At 35.8% G+C, this 24,298-nt stretch overlaps 3 protein-coding genes across 6 annotated transcripts; all 3 read left to right on the top strand.

Moving 5' to 3' along the window:
• Window positions 1-226: 226 nt before the first annotated feature.
• On the top strand, window positions 227-6,111 carry LOC110620069 (pentatricopeptide repeat-containing protein At3g49170, chloroplastic). 3 transcript variants are annotated; one of them, XM_043958864.1, is made up of 3 exons: window positions 227-4,201; window positions 4,392-4,830; window positions 5,177-6,111. In XM_043958864.1, exon 1 carries the CDS (start codon window positions 263-265, stop codon window positions 2,843-2,845), a length of 2,583 nt encoding a protein of 860 aa, XP_043814799.1. In that variant the 5' UTR covers window positions 227-262; the 3' UTR covers window positions 2,846-4,201; window positions 4,392-4,830; window positions 5,177-6,111. The 3 variants fall into 3 exon arrangements, with proteins under 3 accessions (XP_043814799.1, XP_043814798.1, XP_043814800.1); XM_043958863.1 differs by having other exon boundaries at window positions 227-4,830; XM_043958865.1 differs by having other exon boundaries at window positions 227-4,830; window positions 5,161-6,111.
• LOC110620077 lies at window positions 4,528-5,707 on the top strand. Its single transcript, XM_021763654.2, has 2 exons — window positions 4,528-4,830; window positions 5,177-5,707. The coding sequence occupies exons 1-2, from the start codon at window positions 4,528-4,530 to the stop codon at window positions 5,705-5,707; spliced, it is 834 nt and encodes a 277-aa protein (XP_021619346.1).
• A 1,345-nt stretch (window positions 6,112-7,456) lies between the features above and the next one.
• LOC110620074 (bifunctional TH2 protein, mitochondrial) lies at window positions 7,457-20,591 on the top strand. 2 transcript variants are annotated; one of them, XR_006351632.1, is made up of 7 exons: window positions 7,457-7,894; window positions 8,706-8,814; window positions 16,906-17,196; window positions 17,350-17,764; window positions 17,900-18,163; window positions 19,718-20,327; window positions 20,453-20,591. XR_006351632.1 is itself a non-coding variant. In XM_021763651.2 (6 exons), the coding sequence occupies exons 1-6, from the start codon at window positions 7,527-7,529 to the stop codon at window positions 20,128-20,130; spliced, it is 1,860 nt and encodes a 619-aa protein (XP_021619343.2). In that variant the 5' UTR covers window positions 7,457-7,526; the 3' UTR covers window positions 20,131-20,433. The 2 variants fall into 2 exon arrangements, 1 of the variants encoding a protein (XP_021619343.2); XM_021763651.2 differs by lacking the exon at window positions 20,453-20,591 and having other exon boundaries at window positions 19,718-20,433.
• Window positions 20,592-24,298: the final 3,707 nt, after the last annotated feature.

Genomic DNA, 24,298 nt, shown 5'->3' with positions numbered 1-24,298 from the left:
ATGGGACAATATTTATAAAAATGTTAATTTAATTGGCGTTTTCAATATTTCTTAAAAGTGCAAATTTAATTGATATTTTTTAAAGTAAATATTATTTTTATAAATTAATTTAATTTCACATTAAATTAATAATTAATTTTTTAAAAAATATTTTAATAATTAACCCCTTCTTAATCTCCCCTGGTTTTTTTGGGAATTACAGCCATTAATTTATTTTACAAATAAACTCCGAAATGGGGAAGCGAGCCGTTGGAGGACAGTCATGATAAGCCTCTCTCTTCCATCTCCCGCGAAACTCCCTGTGCCTCGTGTGAAACCCAACAACCAACCTTCGCGCCAAAACCTTCCTCCATCTTCCACGTCCGTCAACCACCGTAAAAGCCGCTTCCACTCCCTCGAGGACCGCCTCGTCCGCCACCTCGATGCCGGCCACCTCCGCAAAGCTATGTCAACCCTGGATATCATGTCCCAAGAAGGGACTCATCCAGACCTCATCTCCTACTCCCTTCTACTCAAATCCTGCATCCGCTCAAATAATTTCCAGTTGGGTAAACTCGTCCATGATTACTTGACTCAGTCTGGTCTGGAGCTCGACTCGGTCATTCTCAATTCTCTTATTAGCCTCTACTCAAAATGTGGTGAGTGGGACAAAGCCAACTTTGTATTTGAATGTATGGGAGATAAGAGAGATTTGGTTTCATGGAGTGCTTTGATCTCTTGTTATTCTAATAATAGAATGGAATTTGAGGCTATAAATACATATATTGATATGCTTAATTACGGGTTTTACCCTAATGAGTACTGCTATACTGCAGTTATCCGTGCTTGTTCAAACAAAGATAATGTTTCTCTAGGAGAAATAATTTTCGGGTCGTTGATGAAAAGTGGTTATTTTAACTCTCATGTATGTGTGGGATGTGCTTTGATTGACATGTTTGTGAAGGGAAGTGGTGATTTTGACTCTGCATATAAGGTGTTTGATAAAATGAATGAGAAAAATATTGTTACTTGGACTTTGCTAATAAGTAGGCTTCAACAATTTGGCTACTCGAGAGATGCTATTAACCTTTTTATAACGATGGTTTTGAGTGGATATTCACCAGATAGATATACAATGAGTGGGGTTGTTTCCGCATGTGCAGAATTGGGATTATTATCAGCTGGGCAACAGTTGCATTCTTGGGCCATAAAATCAGGTTTGGTTTTGGACGTTTGTGTTGGCTGTAGTTTGGTGGATATGTATGCAAAGTGTACAATGGATGGATCTATGGGTGATTCTAGGAAGGTGTTTGATCGGATGTCAGATCATAATGTTATGTCTTGGACTGCAATTATTACAGGGTATGTGCAAAGTGGAGAGTGTGATAAGGAAGCTATTGAATTATTTCTTGTAATGATTGAGGGACAGGTCAAACCGAACCATTTCACATTTTCTGGCATTCTCAAGGCATGTGCTAATCTTTTTGATTTGTGTATGGGTGAACAAGTTTATGCATATGCAGTGAAATTGGGGCTTGCATCAGTTAATTGTGTGGGGAATTCTCTTATTAGCATGTATGCTCGGTGTGGTAATATGGAAAATGCTAGGAAAGCCTTTAACATTCTATTTGATAAGAATTTGATTTCTTATAATACAATTGTCAATGCATATGCAAATAGTTTGAATTCTGAGGAAGCATTCAAATTTTTTAATGAAATTGAGGATACAGGAACTCAGGTCGATGCCTTTACATTTGCTAGTCTTTTGAGCGGAGCATCTAGCATTGGTGCAATTGGTAAGGGTGAGCAAATCCATGCTCTCATACTGAAATCAGGTTTTAAGTCAAATCTTCATATTTCTAATGCTTTGATCTCAATGTACTCTAGATGTGGAGATATAGAAGCTGCTTTTCAAGTTTTTAGTGGCATGGAAGATCGTAATGTTGTATCTTGGACTTCAATGGTTACTGGATTTGCAAAACATGGATTTGCTGCAAAGGCTTTAGAGACCTTCCACAATATGCTAGAGGCAGGTGTAAGGCCAAATGAGATCACATATATTGCTGTTTTATCAGCTTGTAGTCATGTGGGTTTGATTTCTGAGGGATGGAAACACTTCAAATCAATGAATGTGGAACATGGTATTGTCCCAAGGATGGAGCATTATGCTTGTATGGTTGATTTACTGGGTCGCTCAGGATGTCTTGAAGAAGCAATGGAGTTCATTAACTCAATGCCCTTCAAAGCTGATGCTTTGGTACTCCGAACTTTTCTCGGAGCTTGCCGAGTACATGGTAACATAGATCTTGGGAAACATGCTGCTAAGATGATTCTTGCGCAGGATCCAAATGATCCAGCGGCACACATTCTTCTATCAAATTTGTATGCTTCTACTGGTCAATGGGATGAAGTGGCGGAAATTAGAAAAAACATGAAAGAGAGAAATTTGACTAAAGAAGCAGGTTGTAGCTGGATTGAAGTGGAAAATAAAGTGCACAAGTTCTACGTGGGTGATACTTCCCACTCCCAAGTTGTAGAGATCTATGATGAATTGGACCAATTGGCTTTAGAAATAAAGGAATTGGGCTATGTTCCAAATACAGACTTTGTTCTTCATGATGTTGAGGAGGAGCAAAAGGAGCAATATTTGTTCCAACACAGTGAGAAAATAGCTGTTGCATTTGGTTTCATAAGTACATCTAAATCTAAACCAATAAGGGTTTTTAAGAATCTTCGAGTTTGTGGAGATTGTCATACAGCATTCAAATACTTTTCAATCGCCAGAGGAAGAGAAATTGTGGTGAGGGATTCCAATCGATTCCATCATTTCAAGGATGGGAAATGCTCCTGTAATGATTACTGGTAAAATTAGTTGAAGGTAACATCTCTGGTCTTGGTCTTATTCTTGAGCTGTTCAGATATAGTGCTTGCAATGCGATTGCTGATAGCTTCCAGATGTCAAGAATTGTCATCTCAGTCCTGTTCTTCACTCAAGCCACCAGTTTCTCCCTCCTCTCTTTGACTTTTTCACGTGAATATGTTCAATCTTATTTTGTTGTCAGCTATTAGCAAAGGAGCTCGGCGCAAGCTTATTATGCATTTCTAAGATTTTGAAGCAGAGCACGATTATTGTAAATGAAGTCATGGGGATTGTAATCCATGATTCTGCATTAACTTTATGTGCAACATAATTCTACTTTTTAATTCTCAGCGGAGGTTTTCATATCTAGGCAGCTGCTTTGAATGAAAACTTGTGGTCTTTTATTTGATACCGTTATATTTCCTATCAAGAAGTGAAAATCACAAATAACCTACGACATCCTTAGACTATTCCTTTCGGACACACTATAACAGTTAACGAATTGAACCGATTCTCTTAGTCCTACTACAAGAAGGATAATCCTAAACTGCTCCTCCTACAACAATGACTTCGGTCCTAATCTTCAAGCCCTAAACTATATATAGGGATGTGCCTGTGCCGCTGCCACATTACTAGTTGAAATGTTTAGCAATATTTCTTGGTAGAGAAAAGAGAGATTAAGATGGCGATAGTTGTTGATATCGATGATTGTGGGAGCTTCGCTATAGAATGGCGGAAAGGGCTAGACAAGCAGCGGGTTATGATGAGTTGGCTACAAAGCAGTTGCTGCAAGAAAATATTGTGACTGCTCAAGTGCTACGCTTAAGAGAAGAAGCCAGGAGAAAGGATGACCTAGTTGCTGCTTTTTTATACCCAAGAAAAAGAGAGGCCATGGACAACAAGAAGCTAAGAAAACTCATTCACCTTTACTTCTTTACATAAAGTTCTCTCAGAACAAGAAGGAAAGCAAGAAGACGATCGGTCACAATAACGATGATCAATGGAGAAAAAGAAGTTGATGAAGAGACCAAACAAGCGTGAGAGAGTTAATTTTGCAGATATGGATGCAGAGCCACCGGACATGCCGGTGAATGGATGCCTAAAATTGAAAGAAGAGGTGGTATTAATGTGAAGTTGGTGATAATGAAGCAGATGTTTGCTACTAATGTAAACACTCACCACCATCATCTCTCGATCCCATTGAAGCATGTAAGAGATTCCAATTTTCTTACAAATGATGTGAAGAAAAAGGAATTTGAGTGATATAGAAGAAGGGATCATCAGAGAATTCAAATAAAACGACATAATTCAGCTTTGATAGTTTAGAGTCAAAAGGGAGAACTCTGGTTGGCATTGTTTAAGGTGAATGATCTAACTCCTATTTGTCGTAGTGGCAGTAGAGGGAAGAATGGGGATGGTGCAACTACAATCCACACTAAAGTGGTTGATCGACAATAAGATTACTTTTTTAAAATTTTAATTACCATTTTATCCATTTATTTATACTATAACAATTAAATAATATTTTTTTTTAAAATTTTTATTACGTCAGGAAAAATGCTTGGATGTATATAATAGATGATTATCTATTCCTTCCTGGGAAAACGCCATGTCGTTTGGTGCTTGTCACACCAATGATCCAAAACCTTTCAAGATAGAAAATGGTCCAGTAAACAATAGTCCAGCAAATGGGAACTTACGTCCTTCTTCAGCTCTTCTTCGCTAGACCGCCATCACAGCCACTTCTAAACCCTCACAAATTCTCCAATACTACTAGGCCCGTCGCTTCCAGTGGCCCGAAGAACTTCTGGTCTACTTCGTCAACCGGCCCCGTCAGAATTAATCTCGAAGATGAGCTCTACACCGACGGCGATGATGGTTTCGATGAGTTCCGGTTCAGTGATGGTTCGAAACAGAGGATCTGGTGGTCTAATGAAGACGAAAATAGTTGGATCGACTATGAGGAGGAGAATGAGCTCTGGATTTTCAAGGTGACTGCTTTTCTGTTTGATGATTTTCAAGCTTGCTAGGTTTGGGTTATTTTATAATTTCGGATGATTGATAATTCAATGTTACTCTCTTTTACCCTTGCTTCTTGATTATCATAATCTGGTGACATGGCTCGGAAGAGAAAGAGTTTAACCCTTTGTTTGGATTGAGGGAAATGGAGAGGAGAGAAAAGAAAAAGGAAGTTATTTCTTCAATTTTCGCTATTAGTATTACATGTAATGAATAGATTCTACTTGCTGCCCTTGCTAATTTGTAAATGTTGATAGTTCAAGATTGTGTTTGGCATATTTGACTGAAGAGGCTTGTGACAGCACTCATTTTCTGCAGGTATTTAGAGCTTTTGGATGGATGATTCCAGCCATTGGTATATCATTGCTACTAGGAACTGGCTCTAATGCTTTCTTCATGGCATTAGCTGTTCCACTAGGTCAGACAGCACTCTCTCTTGTGATTGATAAGGTCTGGGGAACTACAAGCAGCAAGCCTAAACCTAGAACTAGAACCAGGAGGACTAAGAAGAAACCATTTGTTAGGCCTGCCAGAAGGGAGAAAACAAATAAGAGGGAAGAAGAAAATAAGACTCCAGAGGAAAAAGGGAGCTATGAATCTTGGACGGCAGCAGATACTGGTTCGCTTAAAAACAGTGGCAAGAGAGTACATAAGTTTGGTGGATGGGATGAGCTAGATGATGCTTATAAGGTCCCCAGAGGGACACCAAGACAGAAGGCAGATGAGCTCCCAAAGCAACAAAACAAAAGCAAATTGAGCCGGACAAGAAGAGTCAGGGACACACCATTGCTGCTTAGGCTACTGATTGCTGTTTTCCCATTCTTGGGCTGGGTTAAGTTACTATTTTGATTCTATTTTTCCCTGGCTTGTAAAAATTATACAACCTGTTTGCTTACAAATTGTTACAGAGAATCATGAGCAATCTTATGCTTAGAAGGAAGCATAAATAGCTCATGCTTGTGGTGCATAAGATACAACCAATGATCAACGAGCAGAAGAATACACCAGCTTGGTTCCTGGAAAGAACCTGTAAATGATACTGAATTTTTTAGCTGCAGGTTATTTAATTCTATTCCTTTGCAAGAAGGGCACCCGTGATGGTCTTGTTTCAACAATTAAACTCACGAGCAGGTATCCCATGTCCATGTAGAGCATAATCCTATAACTCTTGTAGTTATGTATCAGTAATAGATGATGTCTACCTGAAGAATTTGATTGCTAATAAAGGACAGATAAAAGTTAACACGTGTTTATCTTTTTGGTGGATCTGTGAGTATAGAATGTCACCAGCTTGAACTTCTTTTAGCTTTATTCATTCTATTATCTATTCCCAAGTGCTAAGATCAGAAGGGTTTATGTAGTTTGGAGGCTAGTCTTACAAGAGGATAGAATTTGGTCACTGATGCTAGCAACACTACTTGCAAGAGGAACATATGATGCATTCCAAACTTCAACAGTGCCAACCAGAGTTTTCTATCTGCATTACGTATTTTTGCTTGAATTACTTGATGATCTCTTATTCCATATCATGCATATTCCAATTATCTGCTAGGAAAACTTTTATTTATTTATTTATTAAGATATCTTTTATGCCTATTTTTTTATTTAAAAAATTAACCCCATTGGGATTTTTGGCTCTCTCTCTTAATAAAATAACTTTTTTAGAAAATTGATTCCGATTGGGATAAATCCTGACAATGCAACTTCAATATCAATGAACTTTAACTTTTAACTTTTTAATACCATATATAGTAACCATGCTAGATATCTCTAACAATTATATAAAATTTAAATTTATAATTATTCATAAACATAGATATCATTTTCATCATCATTACATCGTAAAAAAAAATTTAGATTTACAAATACGATTATACTATGATTAATAAAATAAAAAATTATACATCATTTCAGAAAAGAAAAAAAATATATATATATAACAAATTGATATTTTTACCAATAAGTTTAAAATTGAGGATAATGTGAGGTTAGAGAGTAATGAATCAGTGTCGAAGAAAGTGGATACAGAGGGAGAGCTATCAGGCTTTTTAAATTCTGCATCAATGGACGTTGTCCACTTCATCATCCATGGCTGCTCTATTAAACAAAACCATCTCATCTTACACTACATTACAAACACTAAATTTTCAGAGCCATTGATTTGGGACCCAATGCTGTCTCCTATTAACCAAATGTATACCAAGAAAATAAACAACCCTTTATTTATTTTTTTATAAATAAAATTAACTTATACTACGTTTCATTAATTATGAAAATCAAATTTCAATTAATAAACCTTAAATCAATAAAAAAAACTAAAGTAACTATTAATAAATTATACAAACTAGCTTCAAAAAATTAGACATATTGGAAACTAAATTATAAACTATCAATAATTCATAGAGACTAAAGTAACTAATTTAAAATAATATTTCAATATCTAAATCTAACAAAATGAGATAAATGTGGTTTGCTCATTTTCTTAATTAAAAATGTTATTTTTTTTTCATTGATTATAAATATGTTTTCAATTGTTTTTTTTCTAAAAACAGGTTTTGAAAATCCAATTAATTCTATTTATTAACTTCCCTCCCTTCTCACACTCGTCCCCTACGCGCATAACCCACAGCTGCCAACTCACACACTCGCATTTTCCCTCTCTCTCTCGATGCGCCTGCGCTTCCTCCCTCCAAGCCCAATCAAAACCTCACTGTTCCATCTCCTCTTCCCCCCCAACTCGCTCCGAACCAACTCTGTCAACTCGCCCAGACTCTTCTCAACTCGGAGATCGTCACTTCCTAGAATGGCGATCCCTCCTAAGCTGATATCCTCTTCCTCTTCCTCCATCGCTACTAGTGCTCCAGGAAACAGCCTGGAATGTCTCGCTAGTAAATTGTGGATCAAGTTCCGCCGAGAATCAATTTTTGCTATGTACACTCCCTTCGTTGTTTGCTTAGCGGCTGGAAACCTGAAGATTGAGACTTTTAGGAATTATATCTCTCAGGATTTACACTTTCTTAAAGCCTTTGCCCATGCGTGAGTGCTTCTTATTTATGTCGCTGTGTCTATTCATTTCCGTGCATCTGATTTTTCTTTTTAAATTCAATTGGGAAAATGCTGTTTGCGAGATTATTCTCTATTTTATTATTTTTTTAAAGCGTGATGCTTGTTAGTGTGATATGCTTAATAGATTGGCGAAGATATGTTGGGTTTTTGTGCAGAATTGCTTCCATATTTAACTTCTAACAACTACGAGCATTTGAATTTCCGTTTGAGTTTCTGTATATGTTTGTTAGTTTGGCCAATTTGGTTTCTCAGAATATGAAGGCAAGAAAAGGAAAAAAAAAGCCAAATTAGAAAGCTTTTTCTTCAAAATCGGGATCGGAGTAGGTCTACTTCTTGAACATATTCAAAGAAAGAGTTGAACTTTAAAGGGAAAAAAAGAAATGTATTTGTAATTTAATTGCCCCTTGGTTGCTCAGAGTGATGCAAAGGACTAATTTTATCCATTTGAAAAAGAAATTAATTAAGTGTAATTTACGTTTTAATTGAATGAATCACTTTTCTGTTTATATAAAAAAAAAGAACAGTATAAATAGTATGATTTTATTTTCTTTTATTTTGTCAGTTTTCAGCAGGATTAGATTGTTGTTATCTGGTAGATACAACACCTGAGGCGAGTTTCAAAAAATTTGTAATTTCCTTATATGATAGATATTTTCTTCTTTTTTTTCCCCATCTTTTGCCTTGGTCGTAATTTACACTACTTCAACTAGGACATTTATTTAACTATTTTGGGGTTTCCATTTTGCTTTTTTTTTTTTTTTTTTTTTTTTTGCAATTTTAGGTATGAGTTGGCAGAAGAATGTGCTGATGATGATGATGCAAAGATAGCTATCACTGAGTTGAGGAAGGGGATCTTGGAGGAGCTAAAGATGCACAATTCATTTACACAGGTTAGACAACGGATAGATTAAATCCATAACATCATAACAAACATCACAACAAACAGATTATATTTATATCTTAACTCTAGTATCTTATCTTATTTTATGCATTTATTATTAGATTTCTAATATATTATCTTAGGAATTCTTTATCTATTAGTTGCTTATATTAGACTTCTACTTTAATTAGAGAGTATTAGGATTGTATGAACCTCCACTATATAAGAGGTTTAATTTTATTTAATAAAAAAACTAGAATTTATTCTCAAAATGATATGATTTAAGACTCTCTCATTAACAAGTTTGAGGTATTAAGAGCTCTCTCTAACGAGCTTCTTTCCTATCAACTATCCCGTGATGCGATCCATAACCCGAAACCGTAACAACTTGGTACCAGAGCAAGCGTCATGGGAGATCAATTCAGTTTACAACAGAAATTGAATTTCCATATCCAATTATTTGAGGAACGGTATCAACAACAATGTCATGAACAAAAAGAGATACGAGCTTTAATTAAAGCACAATGTCATGAACAAAAAGAGATACGAGCTTTAATTAAAGCTATAGCTAAGCATTTAATCTTGACAAAAAAAGTGGAAGAAAAGCTGATCGTCATGGGTGATTCAACAAATGTACAAGAGAAGTTGAATTCCTTCGTACAATGATCATGGGTGATTCAACAAATCTACAAGAGAATGAACGATCATGTGTGAATGACTTAGCTCAACAAATGTTTGAACTAGTTAATTTTGGTCAACAAGTGAATGAGAGGATAGAGGTACATGTGGTGCCCCAAAATGCCAAAGTTGACTCTCCTTTATGTGATGAAAAGAGACGTAGAGTTATTGGTTTTGGTCTAGACACCTAGATTTGAAAATTATTAGTTAGTTGGCAAGACTGTCTAGAATCTAAAGCTACATGGAAGTCAAACAATTATTTTCAGGCGGCATATTCTACCTTTGAGCTTGAGGACAAGCTCTTTTTTTAGGAGGAGAGTAATGTTATAGATAATGGATAGATTAAATTCATAACATCCATAATAAACAATTTATATTTATCTATTATCTTATCTCTGATATCTTATCTTATCTTATGCGTTTATTATTAGATTTATGTTATCTTATTTTAGGAGTTCTTTATCTTGTATTAAACTTCTACTCTAATTAGAAAGTATTAGGATTGTATGAACCTCCACTATTAGTTGCTTGTAACACCTTTCCTTTTCTTTATGGCATTTTTAAATTATAATAACTAAACCCCTCCCTCCCGTTCTCTTTTCTTAATCTCCATCATCAAGGGCTTCATGTACTAAAATCTGTAAGATTAAAGTGCCAAATGTTGCCATTTGGACATTTTATTGGTATCCACATTGATTAAATTGTTTGTTGCGTTGTATATTCTTGCCGAAAATAGCTTTTCTAGGACAGGTTGTTTGAAGCCTGTATGATGATATACTATGACATTCTGCTTCCTTTAAGACATGTTATGTAATTTTTGAAACTATTGGTCGTTAGACGCTAATTTGGTCAATTTTATTGATTCATTTCTCATTGTTTCCTTACTTTTCTTTTGTTTATTAGGTTGCTATAATAATATAGATTGTCATGATTATATTGTTTAGGTGAAATGTATTGGTTTCAATGAACATATTGACATAGGCATGTTAATTTGTTAAATAATAGGGTAAATATTATGTTGCTAGGGTTTATAAAGTTTGAATAACAGCAATATCGGAAAACCTACTTTAGAAAAAGACCACCTGTGATGGTGGTGAAGGCGTTTTGAAAAAATTGGTTCTCTGTGCCTGTGAGTGTAACATCTACATGATAAATTTAGCCTTGACTACATAAGGCATGCATTAATTATTAACCAAGACCACTTACTTAGGATTATTATTGCAGATGCCAATGATCTGGATTCTGATGATTTATAGTTGAAAATTGTAAGTTAACATAAATATAGTTGTGCAATTTATCTTATGACTGCGTGTTTCCATTGCGAGGCATGCATAACCTCTCTTTCATTTGTACCCTAAAAGAAGTTTATTCCTTCGATTTAGTTGTTCTTACTTCTTAGTCCTTCAACACTGGGTGTCTCAAGGAACAATTCCTGCTTTAACCTTTCCTATTACATTTTCACATGTAAAATAGCTACTACTGACAGTCTGAGATTGTTAGTATTTGCTGTGTTTCACCTGTTATATGCTTGTTTTACATTCCCTACTTGTGGTGACTTGTCTATAAAAGAACTTAACCAGAGAGATTAGGGAGGAGTAGCAGCTTTATTTTTATTTTATTTTTTTTATTGTGAAGGGGAGGGTAAATATGGAAGAGTAAGAAGATTAGGGTCATATTGATTTTCTATCCGTATTAGTTATATGTCTTGTTTATAGATGAAAGGAACAAAAATGGCATCAAATACTTGTTTTGTAGGAAATGGCCTGTCACATACCATTGTAGAAATAAGAGGGGGATTCTAGAATAAGGACTATGATGAGCTGGACAAATAGGTTTAGTATAGCATTTCCCTAAAGGAATATTCTGATTTGTTTTGCATGCATTCTGTTACATAGTAGCAGTATATATTGTAGAAAGGAGAAGGACAAAATCACTTTTTATGAGAATATACACACCCTTTCCCTACCTTCTCTCTCTCTCTCTCTCTCTTTTTCCTGTTCTTCTTCTTCTTTTCTCCTGGGCATTTTACACCGGTATTAGAGCATTGATCCACCTCGTGGCCTCACAGTAAAGGATGAGCCCGAAGCACAAAAAGAAACAAAACAGCATCAACGGGGGAGACAGAAGCAGTTTCAACAGAGGAACAAATAATAGCACTCAATAAGAGATTAGAGATGATGAACTCAGATTACAATGCTCGGTTCGAGACATTTCAAAAGGAACAACAACGCTTTCATGAACAAGTCCGCAGTGAAAAGCAATAGCTGCACGACTAATCGAGAAATGAACAGATCAAAATCAGCAGCTAGTTATTATAGATAATGCAAGGGGGAGATAAGGGCAAGGAAGCGGAAACGGATACAAATCCAGTACACTCTATCCCTCCTCTTGTTCCAATGGGTTCTCGAGGATTATTGCCATTACCTCGTGAGCATGGGGGAGGGGAGGCAACCCATATAGAGGTGCAATGTCGTGGATATCTCTGAGTAGATTGTTAACCAAGTTGGAATTGTCGGTGTTTGGAGGACAAGATGCAAAGGGATGGCTCAATAAATGCGGTAAGTATTTTGAAGTTTATGAAGAGCCAATCGACCGGAGGGTGTACTTGGCGAGCTAGTATTTGATTGAATGAGCCAAGTATTGATTCTCGGGTTGGAAGATAGCTAACGAAACAGGGACATGGGAAGAATTCTTCATTGCCATAACGGCCTAATTCAGAGAAACGGTGGTAGAAGATGTAGTAATCGCCTTTAAGAAGCTCTAGCAGTTGGGTACTGTGGTCGAATACTAGGGCGAATTCGAAAAGATGAAGTACCAAATGGAGCAGTTGAATCCCTTGTTTTCGGAAGCATATTTTGTTAGCAGCTTTATCGGCAGTATGAGGAACGACATCGCAGCAGCCATGAGGATGTTCAAGCCGGCAACTATGTTTGAGCCCCACGAACCGGTAACTATCCGCCCAAAATTCTTTCATCACAGCCCAACATTGCTTACAAGACTGGACCCAAGATACCCCCTGTCCACTATAACCAGCCCTTCCTATCTCCCAAACCCATCTCTTCTTATAACCCAAGACACAACCCTAATACTCATTCATCAGCTGTCGGTCAGCCTAAGCCGACCTTACCTCCTCTTCCACCCACCTCTCAAAACTTTTCCACCATCCAACGAAACCCCAATACTTGTTTCAAGTGCGGCGATCCCTATTTTCCTGGGCACCGTTGTGCTACCAAACAATTAATAGCAGTAGCGGCAGATGACAAGATTGAGATAGACAGGGAAGAAGTTAGGATAGATTGCTTGGAAGGGGAAAGAGCATGAGAATGAAGAAAATGATACCGCCCCGTATTATCAATGAACGCGGTGAGTGGTAGCGTTAGTGATAATATGCTGAAATTGGAGGGACATCTGAAGGGAAAGCCGATGACAATCTTAATTGATAATGGGAGCACACACAATTTTATAGATTCAAAACTGGTGAAGGATTTGAAGCTTCCGATAATTTTGGTTCCTCCGTTAACAGTGACGATAGCAGATGGCAGGAAGCTCGTGGTGGATCGGAAGCTTCCTCAAGCTAGTTGGGTGATGCAGAGTCAGTCTTTCAAGTTTGATTTCCGAACCTTCGAATTTGGGGATTATGATATGATATTGGGGATCGATTAGATGAAGAAGCATACTCCTGTCACCTTTGATTTTGACGACAACATCCTCACGATTTGCCAAAATTCTCAACCCCTAGTTCTCACGGGGTTAGCCGAGTAAGATACGTTGAGATTGCTCAGTGCCAAATCCATCCACAAACTAGCGAAGAATGGATGGAAGGGCATCTCTTGTAAGTTGTTTATATTGGCGGTGGAGGATTCTTATAAGGAGACATTCTTATAAGGAGACAGCAGCCAGTCAGCCAATTATTCCCAATCCTTTGCAATTAATTCTGCAGCAATATAACAAGGTATTCCAAGAACGCAAATCCTTGCCTTCTATTCGATTCTATAATCACAAAATTCCTCTTAAATTACACACAGAACCAATCAACATCAGACCTTACTAGCACAACTATCCATAGAAAAATGAAGTGGAAAGGCAAATACAGGAGGTGTTAGCTACTGGCATCATCAGACCAAGCAATAGCCCATTCTCATCACCAGTCCTGCGTGTTAAGAAGAAAGATGGAAGTTGGAGATTCTATATTGATTTTCGCCAACTCAATGCTGCAGCGATCAAGGATAAATTTCTGATTCCACTAAATGAGGATTTGTTAAATGAATTACAAGAAGCGGCAGTATTTTCGAAGTTGGACTTGCGAGTAGGCTATTATTAGATTTTGATGCATTCAGATGATGTGTACAAAACGGCTTTCAAGACTCATATGGGTACTACAAATTCTTGGTCATGCCATTAGGCCTTACTAATGTTCCTACAACCTTCCAATCTCTAATGAACAACATATTTCAGCCCTAATTAAGGAGGTTCGTGCTTTTTTTTTTTTGACGATATACTGGTGTACAACCCTTTTATGGAGACACACGTTGATCACTTACAGACAGTGCTGCAAGTTTTGTTAAATCATTCTCTATATGCTAAATGGAGCAAGTGTGAATTTGGTCGAAGGTCCATTAAGTATCTTGGTTATGTGATAACGAACGGTGGGGTTTCTACTAATCCAAAAAAGACACAAGCCATAGTCAACTAGCCACGCCGAAGAACATCTAAGGGAGTGAGAGGATTCTTGGGACTGGCTGGTTATTATAGACGTTTTATTTGGGATTTTGGGGTCATCAGTTAGCTATTAACAGACTTATTGAAGAAGGATTAGTGGCAGTGGACTTCAGAGTCCGAAACAACCTTAAACACAGTGAAGGCTTTGTTAGCAACAGCTCCAGTACTCGCATTGCTAAATTTTGATGTCCCATTTGTATTAGAGTGTGACGCAAGCAATTCTGGAATGGGAGTTGTCTTACTTCAACAAAGCAAGCCAGTGGCTTTCCTATCTAAAGCCTTGGGATATCGTAACAGTAAACTCTTAGTTTACGAGCGTGAACTTCTTGCCATCATCTTTGTCGTTTCTAAATGGAGGCATTACCTGGAATTGGCCCCCTTCATCATCAAGATAAATCATCAGAGCATCAAATACTTGCTCGAGCAGCATTTACATGCTCTGTTGAAGCAAAAAGGATAGTGAAATTATTGGGTCTTGACTATACCATCCAATATAAGAAGGGAGTTGAGAATAAGGTGGCAAATGCCTTATCACGGCAACGAGAAGGAGCTGCAATTCACCAACTCCGTGTATTCTCTAGCTCTCCCGCATGGCTACAAGAAATTCTCACTTCTTATGACAATGATGAATTGGCTTCTAAAGTGATTCCTTCTCTGCTTTTACACACTGAGTTAAGACTGTGGTCATTACAGGGTGGTAAAGTATAAAGAGAGGGTCTATGTGGGGGCTTCTTCAACGCTTAGGCAACAGATCATCACTGAGTGCCATAACAGTCCACTTGGGGGTCATTCTAGGATAGTTGCTACTGTTCAAAGGATCAAGAAATATTTTTATTGGCTTGGCGTTCGACGATTCATCACAAAGTGAATTTGCACTTGTGATATTTGCCAACGTTGCAAAACAAAGCATTGTGCTCCATTGGGGTTGCTTCAGCCTTTACCTGCAGCATCTCATGCTTGGCAACACATCAATGGATTTCATTGAAAGACTGCCTCAATCCAGGGGTTATGACACAATCTGGGTCGTCATCGATAGTTTCACAAAGTTCGACCATTTTATTCCTTTGAGACATTCTTTTTCAGCAGCTTCCTTGGCTGAAGTTTACTTTGAACAATTGTTCAAGTTATATGGAGCTCCAGCTAGTATTGCTTCCGACAGGGATCGAATCTTTGCTGGACTTTTCTAGAAAGAATTGATGAAGAAACTAGGCACTCAACTCCACTTCAGCTCTACTTATCATCCCCTGTCCGACTAAATCAATGTTTAGACATAGACTAAATCAATGTTTAGAATCCCATCTTCGTTGCATGACTTTTCACAAACCGAAGGCGTGGTCCAAATGGCTGGGATTGGCTCAATATTGGTACAATACTAGCTACCATACTTCCATCAAAATGTCTCCATTCAAGGCCCTCTATGGTACTGATCTTTCCTTCCATCAACTTAATCCAGTTGAGCCTCCGGTGGCTGCAGTGGAAGATATGCTGTTAGAAAGGAAAGAAATGAATCTGTTTCTTCAGAACCAACTGGCCGCCAAAAGAAACAAGATGAAACAATGGGCCGATAAGAAACGGACAGATAGAGAATTTCAAGTTTTTGACTTGGTTTATCTGAGATTGCAGCTTTACAGGCAGAAGCCTTGGGACATCGAGGTTCTGTGAAGCTTTCTCCATGCTTCTTTGGTTCTTTTCAAATTATTGAAAAGATTGGATCAGTGACATACAAGCTTGCCTTACCTGCCGAGAGTGATATTCACTCCGTATTCCATGTATCGTTGCTTAAGAAGGCTGCTCTTCCTCCTTCGGATGCTATGTCGACACTTCCTCCATTGAAAGATGGACACTTTGAGGTCTTTCCTGAGAAGGTCGTTTATACAAGAACCAGCTATCAAGGAGATATGGTGGGGCTCCAACTCCTCATTAAATGGCAGTATGATCCCTCAGTAGATTCCACTTGGGAGGATGCTTCTTTTATTGCTCAGCAATTTCCCGCATTTTATCATTCTTGGGGACAAGAATGCGCTAAAGGGGAGGGACTTGTCACATACCATTGCAGAAATAAGAGGGGGATTCTAGAATAAGGACAATGATGAGCTGGACAAATAGGTTTAGTATAGCATTTCCCTAAAGGAATATTCTGATTTGTTTTGCATGCATTCTGTTACATAATATCAGTATATATTGTAGAAAGGAAAAGGACAGAATCAATTTTTATGAGAATATACACACCCTTTCCCTACCTTCTCTCTCTCTCTCTCCTTCCTGTTCTTCTTCTTCCTTTCTCCTGTGCATCTTACATGGCCTTTGTTGAATAATGCCATCCAATGGAAATTTAACCCTGCATGCTGATTCCAGAATTTTGTACAATGTTTATAACGTGCAATTGCTTTACACTGCTTAGATGACTAAATACTTGAACAAACAATGCTCTGAAGCAGCTGGATTATTCCTAGCAATAACTATTTGCTCCCTAATAGAATGACAGTTTTATTCAATCATCAACTCACCTTCATCATTTCATTTGTCTTGAAGATTCATTATTCCACACTTCCTGAGCTTCTATATTGTACTTCTGTCATTAGATTATATGTCAAAAAAAAAATTCAGTTCACAGTAGTGGTAAAAGTTATTAGTATTTCATTTCCAGTTATTCGCATGAAATTTTCTTAAGAATTTTTTTAATTCTGACATTCAATTTGTGCAGGAATGGGGTCTAGACCCTTCTAAAGAGGGGACTATCAACTCTGCAACTGTAAAATACAAAGATTTCTTGTTAGCTACTGCTTCTGGGAAGGTTGAAGGAGTTAAAGGTCCAGGAAAACTTGCAACTCCTTTTGAAAGAACAAAAGTTGCAGCTTATACTCTTGGTGCCATGACACCTTGCATGCAGCTGTATGCTTTTCTAGCTAAGGAGTTACAAGCACTTGTGGATTCAGAGGATGGTAGTCATCCTTATAAGAAGTGGATTGACAATTACTCATCTGATGGTTTTCAGGTAAGCCATATTTTGAGCAGCAGTAGGATGCATTTTTCTAGGAGTTGATCTGATGCCTTTTGTTGGTTACTTTCTGGGAGGAAAATACATTACATAAATGACCTTGTGTACCATTGCCTGGCATCTCAGTTATTGTATTCCTATGAAATATAGGCATCAGCTCTGCAAACTGAAGACTTGCTGGATAAACTTAGTGTCTCTTTGACAGGCCTAGAGCTTGACATCATTGAAAAGCTTTATCACCAGGCCATGAAACTTGAAATCGAGTTCTTCAATGTGCAGCCACTTTCTCAGCCCACTGTGGTTCCTCTAACAAAAGAGCATAACCCTGTAGAAGATCGCCTCGTGATATTTTCTGATTTTGATTTGACATGCACTACTGTTGATTCCTCTGCCATTTTGGCAGAGATTGCAATCATAACAGCACCAAAATCTGATCAGGCTCAACCTGGCAATCAGATTGCTAGGATGTCATCAGCTGATCTGAGGAACACTTGGGGTCTTCTCTCTGGCCAATACACAGAAGAATATGAACAATGTATAGAAAGCATTCTGCCCCCTGAAAAAGGTATAATTATTAATTGGTCCCCTCATATAATGGTCAGAAGTATTAATCTGATCATTTTTTAGGAAACTGTTGATTAGAAAGCATTTAGATAATATTACATCCTCTGATTGGTGTTGAACCCCCTTTTTTTTGCAGTGGAATTCAACTATGAAGTTCTGTGTAAAGCACTTGAGCAACTTTCAGACTTCGAGTCAAAGGCAAATGCTAGAGTGATTGAATCTGGAGTTCTTAAGGGTCTGAATCTTGAAGACATTAAAAGAGCTGGTGAAAGACTAATTTTTCAAGATGGTTGCACCAGCTTTTTTCAGAAAATTGTGAAGAATGAAAATTTAAAAGCTAATGTACACGTGCTTTCATATTGTTGGTGTGCTGATCTCATCAGATCTGCTTTCTCATCAGGTATTTCCCTCTGTCTCTGTATTGAATTGTTAGCTTTTGCTTTTCAAAACACAAACTCATTTTGCCAATATTTATTATTTTTGGACAATGAAGTTAAACTTGATTTTGTAGCTGTTATCTCTTATCTGATAGAGAATTGTTTGCTTTTCAAGACACAGACTCATTTTGGAAAATATTAGTTCATATTATTAGTTTTATACATTGACGTTCACCCCTGATTTATAGTGGTTATCATATCAAGAATTGTCTTATAGGGAATCATTCTCTAGATATTCAGAAGAAAAAGGTAACTCACTGCATCTACATTATGTGTGAACTTATAGATTGACACCTGGTAAGCATGCACCTTACTTTTGAGTTGAAACAAAAAGTGTAATCTTTTGTTTCAGTCTACTTCCAAGATTATAAAAGTACCATGCATCTGAAACTCCTCCAAAGATGATCACTTAGATTATTTTGATTATTAAACAAGCCCAATGTTACCTAATTCTGGGTTTGTCATGGTACAGGGGACGGGTGCGGATACAGGATACTGGATACATTAATTTTAATAATTTGTGATACGGAGGGGTAGATTTAGTTGGTATTCTATAAGGATTAAGGAGTCATAATATGCTGAAACATATTGATAAATTGGTTTTTAAACTGTGTACATAAAAAAACATGTAATTCAAACTAGCTATTTTACAAATTAGGATGCATGTTTATATATAATTAATGTAATTTGGCTCAAAATCACTATTTTTAAAAGTCAGTTATATTTTAGTCTTTCTCTTTTTTTTTTTTTTTTTGCACAATTTTTCGGAATGTAAATGTGCCTTATTTGGGTATGAAGAATCAGAAATGTGAATTAGGAGTCATAATATGCTGAAACATATTGATAAATTCGTTTTTAAACTATATACATAAAAAAAAGTGTAATTCAAAGTAGCTATTTTACAAATTAGGATGCATGTGTATATAAAATTAATGTAATTTGGCTCAAAATCACTATTTTTAGAAGTCATAGTTGTTATATTTTAGTCTTTTACTGTTCTTGTTGCACAATTTTTCGGAAGGTAAATGTACCTTATTTCGATATGAAGAATTAGAAATGTGATACGAGGACTATGGGCAATTTAGGTAACATTAAACAAGCCATATTTAGAGGTATCACTTTGTTTTCAATATTTTTGCTGAAATATCATGTAGGTCATCAACCTTACACACCCATGAAAGAGTTGTAATCCCAAAATTCTAGTGGTTTTGTTTTCTTCACTAGGCTTTGATCTCATTTTACCTTGCATTGCACAGACGGTTGTACTTATTTTAGTGGCTGCAAAACTTGTCCTTCCCTTCAAAGATTGGACTTCTGCTGATAATGTTTCTCCCTCCCACTGATATTTTGGCTCTTTGTCATAAATTGAATTGAAATAAGACCACATTTGGCATCTTTACTTTTTGTTTTGCTGAAATATCTTTTCTCTATCTCTCTCTGTTTGATAGAAAAGAGATCTAAGCTTATGAGATGTTTATGTATTGCATTTAGTTATTAATTGCCTTTTGATACGGCAGGGGGTTTGGATGCTCTGAATATACATGCAAATGAGTTCTCTTTCGAAGTTTCATTTTCTACAGGCGACATTATTAAAAAGGTGGAATCTCCCATAGACAAAGTTCAAGCTTTCAATAACATTTTAGAGAACTATGGCACTGACAGAAAGAACTTGACTGTCTATATTGGAGACTCAGTTGGCGACCTACTTTGTCTGCTTCAGGCGGATATAGGCATTGTGATTGGGTCTAGTTCAAGCCTAAGGAGTGTGGGAAGTCAGTTTGGTGTGTCGTTTTTACCATTGTTTCCTGGCTTGGTTAAAAAACAGAAAGGGTATATCAAGGAAAGTTCTTCTAATTGGAATGCGCAATCTGGCATCCTGTACACAGTTTCTAGCTGGGCTGAAATACATGCTTTCATTTTTGGGTGGTAGAATTGTTTTTTGTTCTCACGCTTCTGCAAGTTAATAAGGACAAATGAAGGAATCATTATATAAAACGGAACACACATACAAATTGGTGGCTAAATTTTAATAGGGCCACGGAATTTCTTCTGTTTCCCTTATTCTTTACAGGGTCATCCATTCTGAACATAATGCCATTTTGTTGGCTGGATAATGCAGTGAACTTGGTATTCACAATCCCCCATTTTTGAACTTGTCATTTTGTTGGCAACTTGCTGTCACTGGCAATATTTTTATACTGACATTTCCTTTATCATGCCTTTTTTTTTTCTTTTTCCTGTGCCCCTTTCAGGCATCGAGAGGCCGTAGGAAGCATGCATTATAAGAAGAGTTGTTATCAATTTGTTCATATGAATATTTCAGATATTTATACTGATACTCCTATATATTTGTGCAAGTCAGATGCTATTGCAAATATGATTTTTGGCAGATATAGCATTTTGGAATTATAACATGTGAGTTTTAGTTGACGCCAGAAGTAGAAGGATTAGGTTCCTTCTGGCAATTGTTTGTATGCTGCGGTTCTTATGCTCAGTGAGAGGACACACCCCCTTGTAGATTTATTGCTAAAGCTTTGAGTCTCTATATACTTGAGTAATATTTCACGACAATTTTGCTGAGGTGATACTGCAAAATCACCGTTTTGGCCTTGCTTGGGATGCGGCCAATGACTTGTAGCTTCAGTAGCTTTACTCCTCTATTTTAGCCCATAAAAAAATATAATGATATTTATTTATTTTTTTTAAAACTATGCTTCATTTAGCATTTAAAGCCTTTAGTAGGATAGTGCATGGAACGAGGGATAAGACTCAAACCTGAAATTTCGAATTAAGCATTATGTCTTTTTGCCGGTCAAACTAAGCTGCATGGGTTATTTCTCAAACTCATTTAAAAGGAAATTGTCTTCTTGATGAGTGTTGTTTTATTATTATTATTATTATTATTATTATTATTATTATTATTATTATTATTATCTAATTCGATTTATAATGGTAGACATTATTTTAATGTCATTGAATTAGAGGCTTCTGGAGTCTTGGACAAATCTGATCCCTGTTACATAGTTGTTTTTTCTCACAAGGAATTGGTAAAAAGTGTATGGAGGTGTGTTACCCAAGGGAATAGATAAGATCTAATATATTCCTCTCACAAAACTTTGGTTTAAATATTATAGGCACATTGCTTTACTATATGAAAAGTTGGAACATAAATAATAAACTAATCAATTCTTTAATAATAAAAGAAAATTGAAAAAGCCATCTTGACCCTCCACTTTCTTCTGCTCTCTTCCACTTGAGTCAATAGATTTCTCCATTCTGTCCCACAGACCATGTAAAAAGGTTCTTCATATATTATTTTCTTAAGCAACCATTCCTTCTTTGCAACTTTATGCTGTTTTTCCCATAATAATATCTAATATAATTCAGCGGTTAAGGTATTAGTAGTAGTTGTAATAATAATAATAATGATGGTGTAATATTTGAATAGTGTAAGGTGGTAAACAAAAATCTTGTTTGGTGGAAACCATGATATGGTGGGGACTTAAAAATTATAAGTCTACTTGTACGAGAATCATGTTTTTCAATAGTTTTTTCCTTTTTATTATGATTTTTTGAGTCTTAACCATCATGATTTGCTTAGTTTAAATCATTATTATTAGCACTAATCTAAACCTTTCCTTTTTATAATGGAGTTTGGTGTCTTCAACTTAATTTTTAATAGATACGTGTCAAATTATGGTTCATTCAATTCTTCTTTTTATAATAAATCTTCACAATAATTATTTTCTTAATGTCTTTTTCAAAAGAAAAATCAATTAATATTTCTTATTGTATTTGTTAATTTTTCATAACCAAGTTTTGGTAGGTCCAAAGTGGATAACCCAATCAATTACTTCACAAAACCAAAGCTTTTTTTTTTTTTTTTTTTTAAATTAGATTAAAAAGTACGGTTGGGTGATTTTAATAGTTTAACATGTGATTTAAAAACATAGCCGGCTCTTCGAAATCCTTTAATTACAAATGTTTGGAAACTTTTTTTAAATTCATAAAAAATAAAATATATATTTTTATAAAATTTTAAAGGAAAACTTACTTTTTAGTCCCTGAGGTATAGCGTAATTAACGGATTCGTCCTTCTATTTTTAGAACCAACACTTTTGTTCCTGAGGTTTAATTCCGTCAAAATTCAAGGTCCCTCCGTCAAAAATTTCTGTTAAGTCAATGATTTTTACCTGATCAAAGGAAAGAAAATAAATATAATTTCAAAAATATCCTTATCAATAATAAAATGAAAAAAATACTATTTAGTCCCTATAGTATGAAAAAACTCGCTACTTAGTCCCTCAATTTTAAAAAATATATTAAAATGTCCCTAACATTTTAAAAAGTCTACTAGTTAGTTCCTCTATTAATTTTATCACTAAATATTTTACTATTTAATCCCTATAGTTTAGAAAAAAAATTAATTAGTCCCTCAAATTATTAAAAAATTTACTAATTAGTCACTCCATATCATGGAAATTTTAGATTTTTTTATAATATTTAATGACTAAAATTAACGGAAAGACTAACTAGTAAATTTTTTAAAATATCAGAGACATTTTAATGAATTTTTAAAATGACGAACAGTGATCGACGACGAACAACATCACAAAAAATATTTATATTGAGTTTTAACTTTTTATTTTTAATAATTTAAATTTTATATATTTTGATTTTTATTATTTTTGCTGAATTTGAATCTTAAATTTATTAAAATTTTTATTTGTTTGTGGAGATTGAGTTTGAGATTTTCTTTCTTGAATTTTGACGAAATTAAACTTTAGGGACTAAAATATTGAATTCAATAAAATAGAGGGACAAATATGTTAATTATGTAATATCTTAGGGACAAAAATGTATTTTTTTCTTCAATTCTTTGAGAGAGGGACCTATAAATTTGTAAAAATTAAATTTTCAGGGACTAAAGTATTGACTTCTAGAAAGGGTAATTCAGTCATTTTTCCTATCACTAACGGCATTTTTGACAGAGAGACCTCTAATTTTGACGAAATTAAATCTCAGGGACGAAAGCGTTGGGGTCTAAAAATAGAGGGACGAATATGTTAATTACGCTATACCTCAGGGACTAAAAAATAATTTTCCTAATTTTAAAAATATGTCATACCCCATATATGAATTTAAAACTAAAAAAAAAGAAAAAACCTCTCATCTCAACCTTAATTGAATTCTATTTAATATTGCTAAGATTAGATCGATAATGTGACCAAAATGAGATGGTACTGCGATTGGTTAGAACTTAGAAGAGAAAAAATGTAAGGCGGTGGTGAGTGTTCATAAACTATTTAGAGTTTAAATAGTATTAGAGATAGCGTACTTTTATCTTTGTATTCGTTCTCTTTTTATACCGTAAGAAAATAAATATAAATATAGTGTTTTTGAAAATTTGGCAATGATGTGATTGGTTATCTGATAATGGATATCGCTAGCTAATAGGCTGGTGATCCCATAATCATAGGCGATATATTAGATTGTGCCTGATAACGGTAACTCTATGTCAAAATTCAGTTTATCAGGGGAAACGAGTCTTGATGATAATTTGGATATTAAAGTGTCTGAGTCTTCTTTTTCTATAGCAAAATCGCTTTTTTCACTTGTCAGATACTCACTACATAACTCTTATTTTATGGTGACAACTCATAATTTACTTTGGGCGAATGTTACATAACATCATAAGTCCCCCCACTGGTCCTCGACTCTTTAGATTCGAAGGTAGTTTCCTCCGCTGGTCCTCGACTCTTTAAATTTGAAGGTAGCTGTTTGCCTTTGTAGTTAAGGACACGTGGCGTGATTTCGGTCATAAACATCGTTTTGCTTGTCTGTGGTCGCCTCGCACCGCATTCAAAGTTTTGTCAACTAATTTGTGGTATGAGAACTCTTCTTTTTTTTTTTTTTTTGTATAGTTCACAATGATTTCTCATGGGAGAGAGAAATGAAGATCCTTCTTCTTTTGTTTTTGAGGGTAATTAAATCTATATGGAGAAAAAAGCAACTGAAGGTTGATTTTTATGAATATGAAAATATATCGCTTAGCATAGTTCACAATAGTTTCTCATAGGAGAGGGAATGAAGGTCCT

The sequence above is a fragment of the Manihot esculenta genome, chromosome 8 (assembly GCF_001659605.2).
Source record: "Manihot esculenta cultivar AM560-2 chromosome 8, M.esculenta_v8, whole genome shotgun sequence".
Classification (NCBI taxonomy): Eukaryota; Viridiplantae; Streptophyta; class Magnoliopsida; order Malpighiales; family Euphorbiaceae; genus Manihot; species Manihot esculenta.
Note: the sequence above shows the minus strand (reverse complement) of the source record. Positions and strands in the feature narration are given on the sequence as shown.

Coding starts and splice junctions, on each gene's coding strand:
- LOC110620069 (XM_043958864.1), top strand. CDS start 263: ATGATAAGCCTCTCTCTTCCATCTCCCGCGAAACTCCCTGTGCCTCGT.
- LOC110620077 (XM_021763654.2), top strand. CDS start 4,528: ATGGGAACTTACGTCCTTCTTCAGCTCTTCTTCGCTAGACCGCCATCA. Junction 4,831..5,176: donor ATGAGCTCTGGATTTTCAAG/GTGACTGCTTTT, acceptor CATTTTCTGCAG/GTATTTAGAGCTTTTGGATG.
- LOC110620074 (XM_021763651.2), top strand. CDS start 7,527: ATGCGCCTGCGCTTCCTCCCTCCAAGCCCAATCAAAACCTCACTGTTC. Junction 8,815..16,905: donor TGCACAATTCATTTACACAG/GTTAGACAACGG, acceptor CAATTTGTGCAG/GAATGGGGTCTAGACCCTTC. Junction 17,765..17,899: donor CATTCTGCCCCCTGAAAAAG/GTATAATTATTA, acceptor TTTTTTTTGCAG/TGGAATTCAACTATGAAGTT.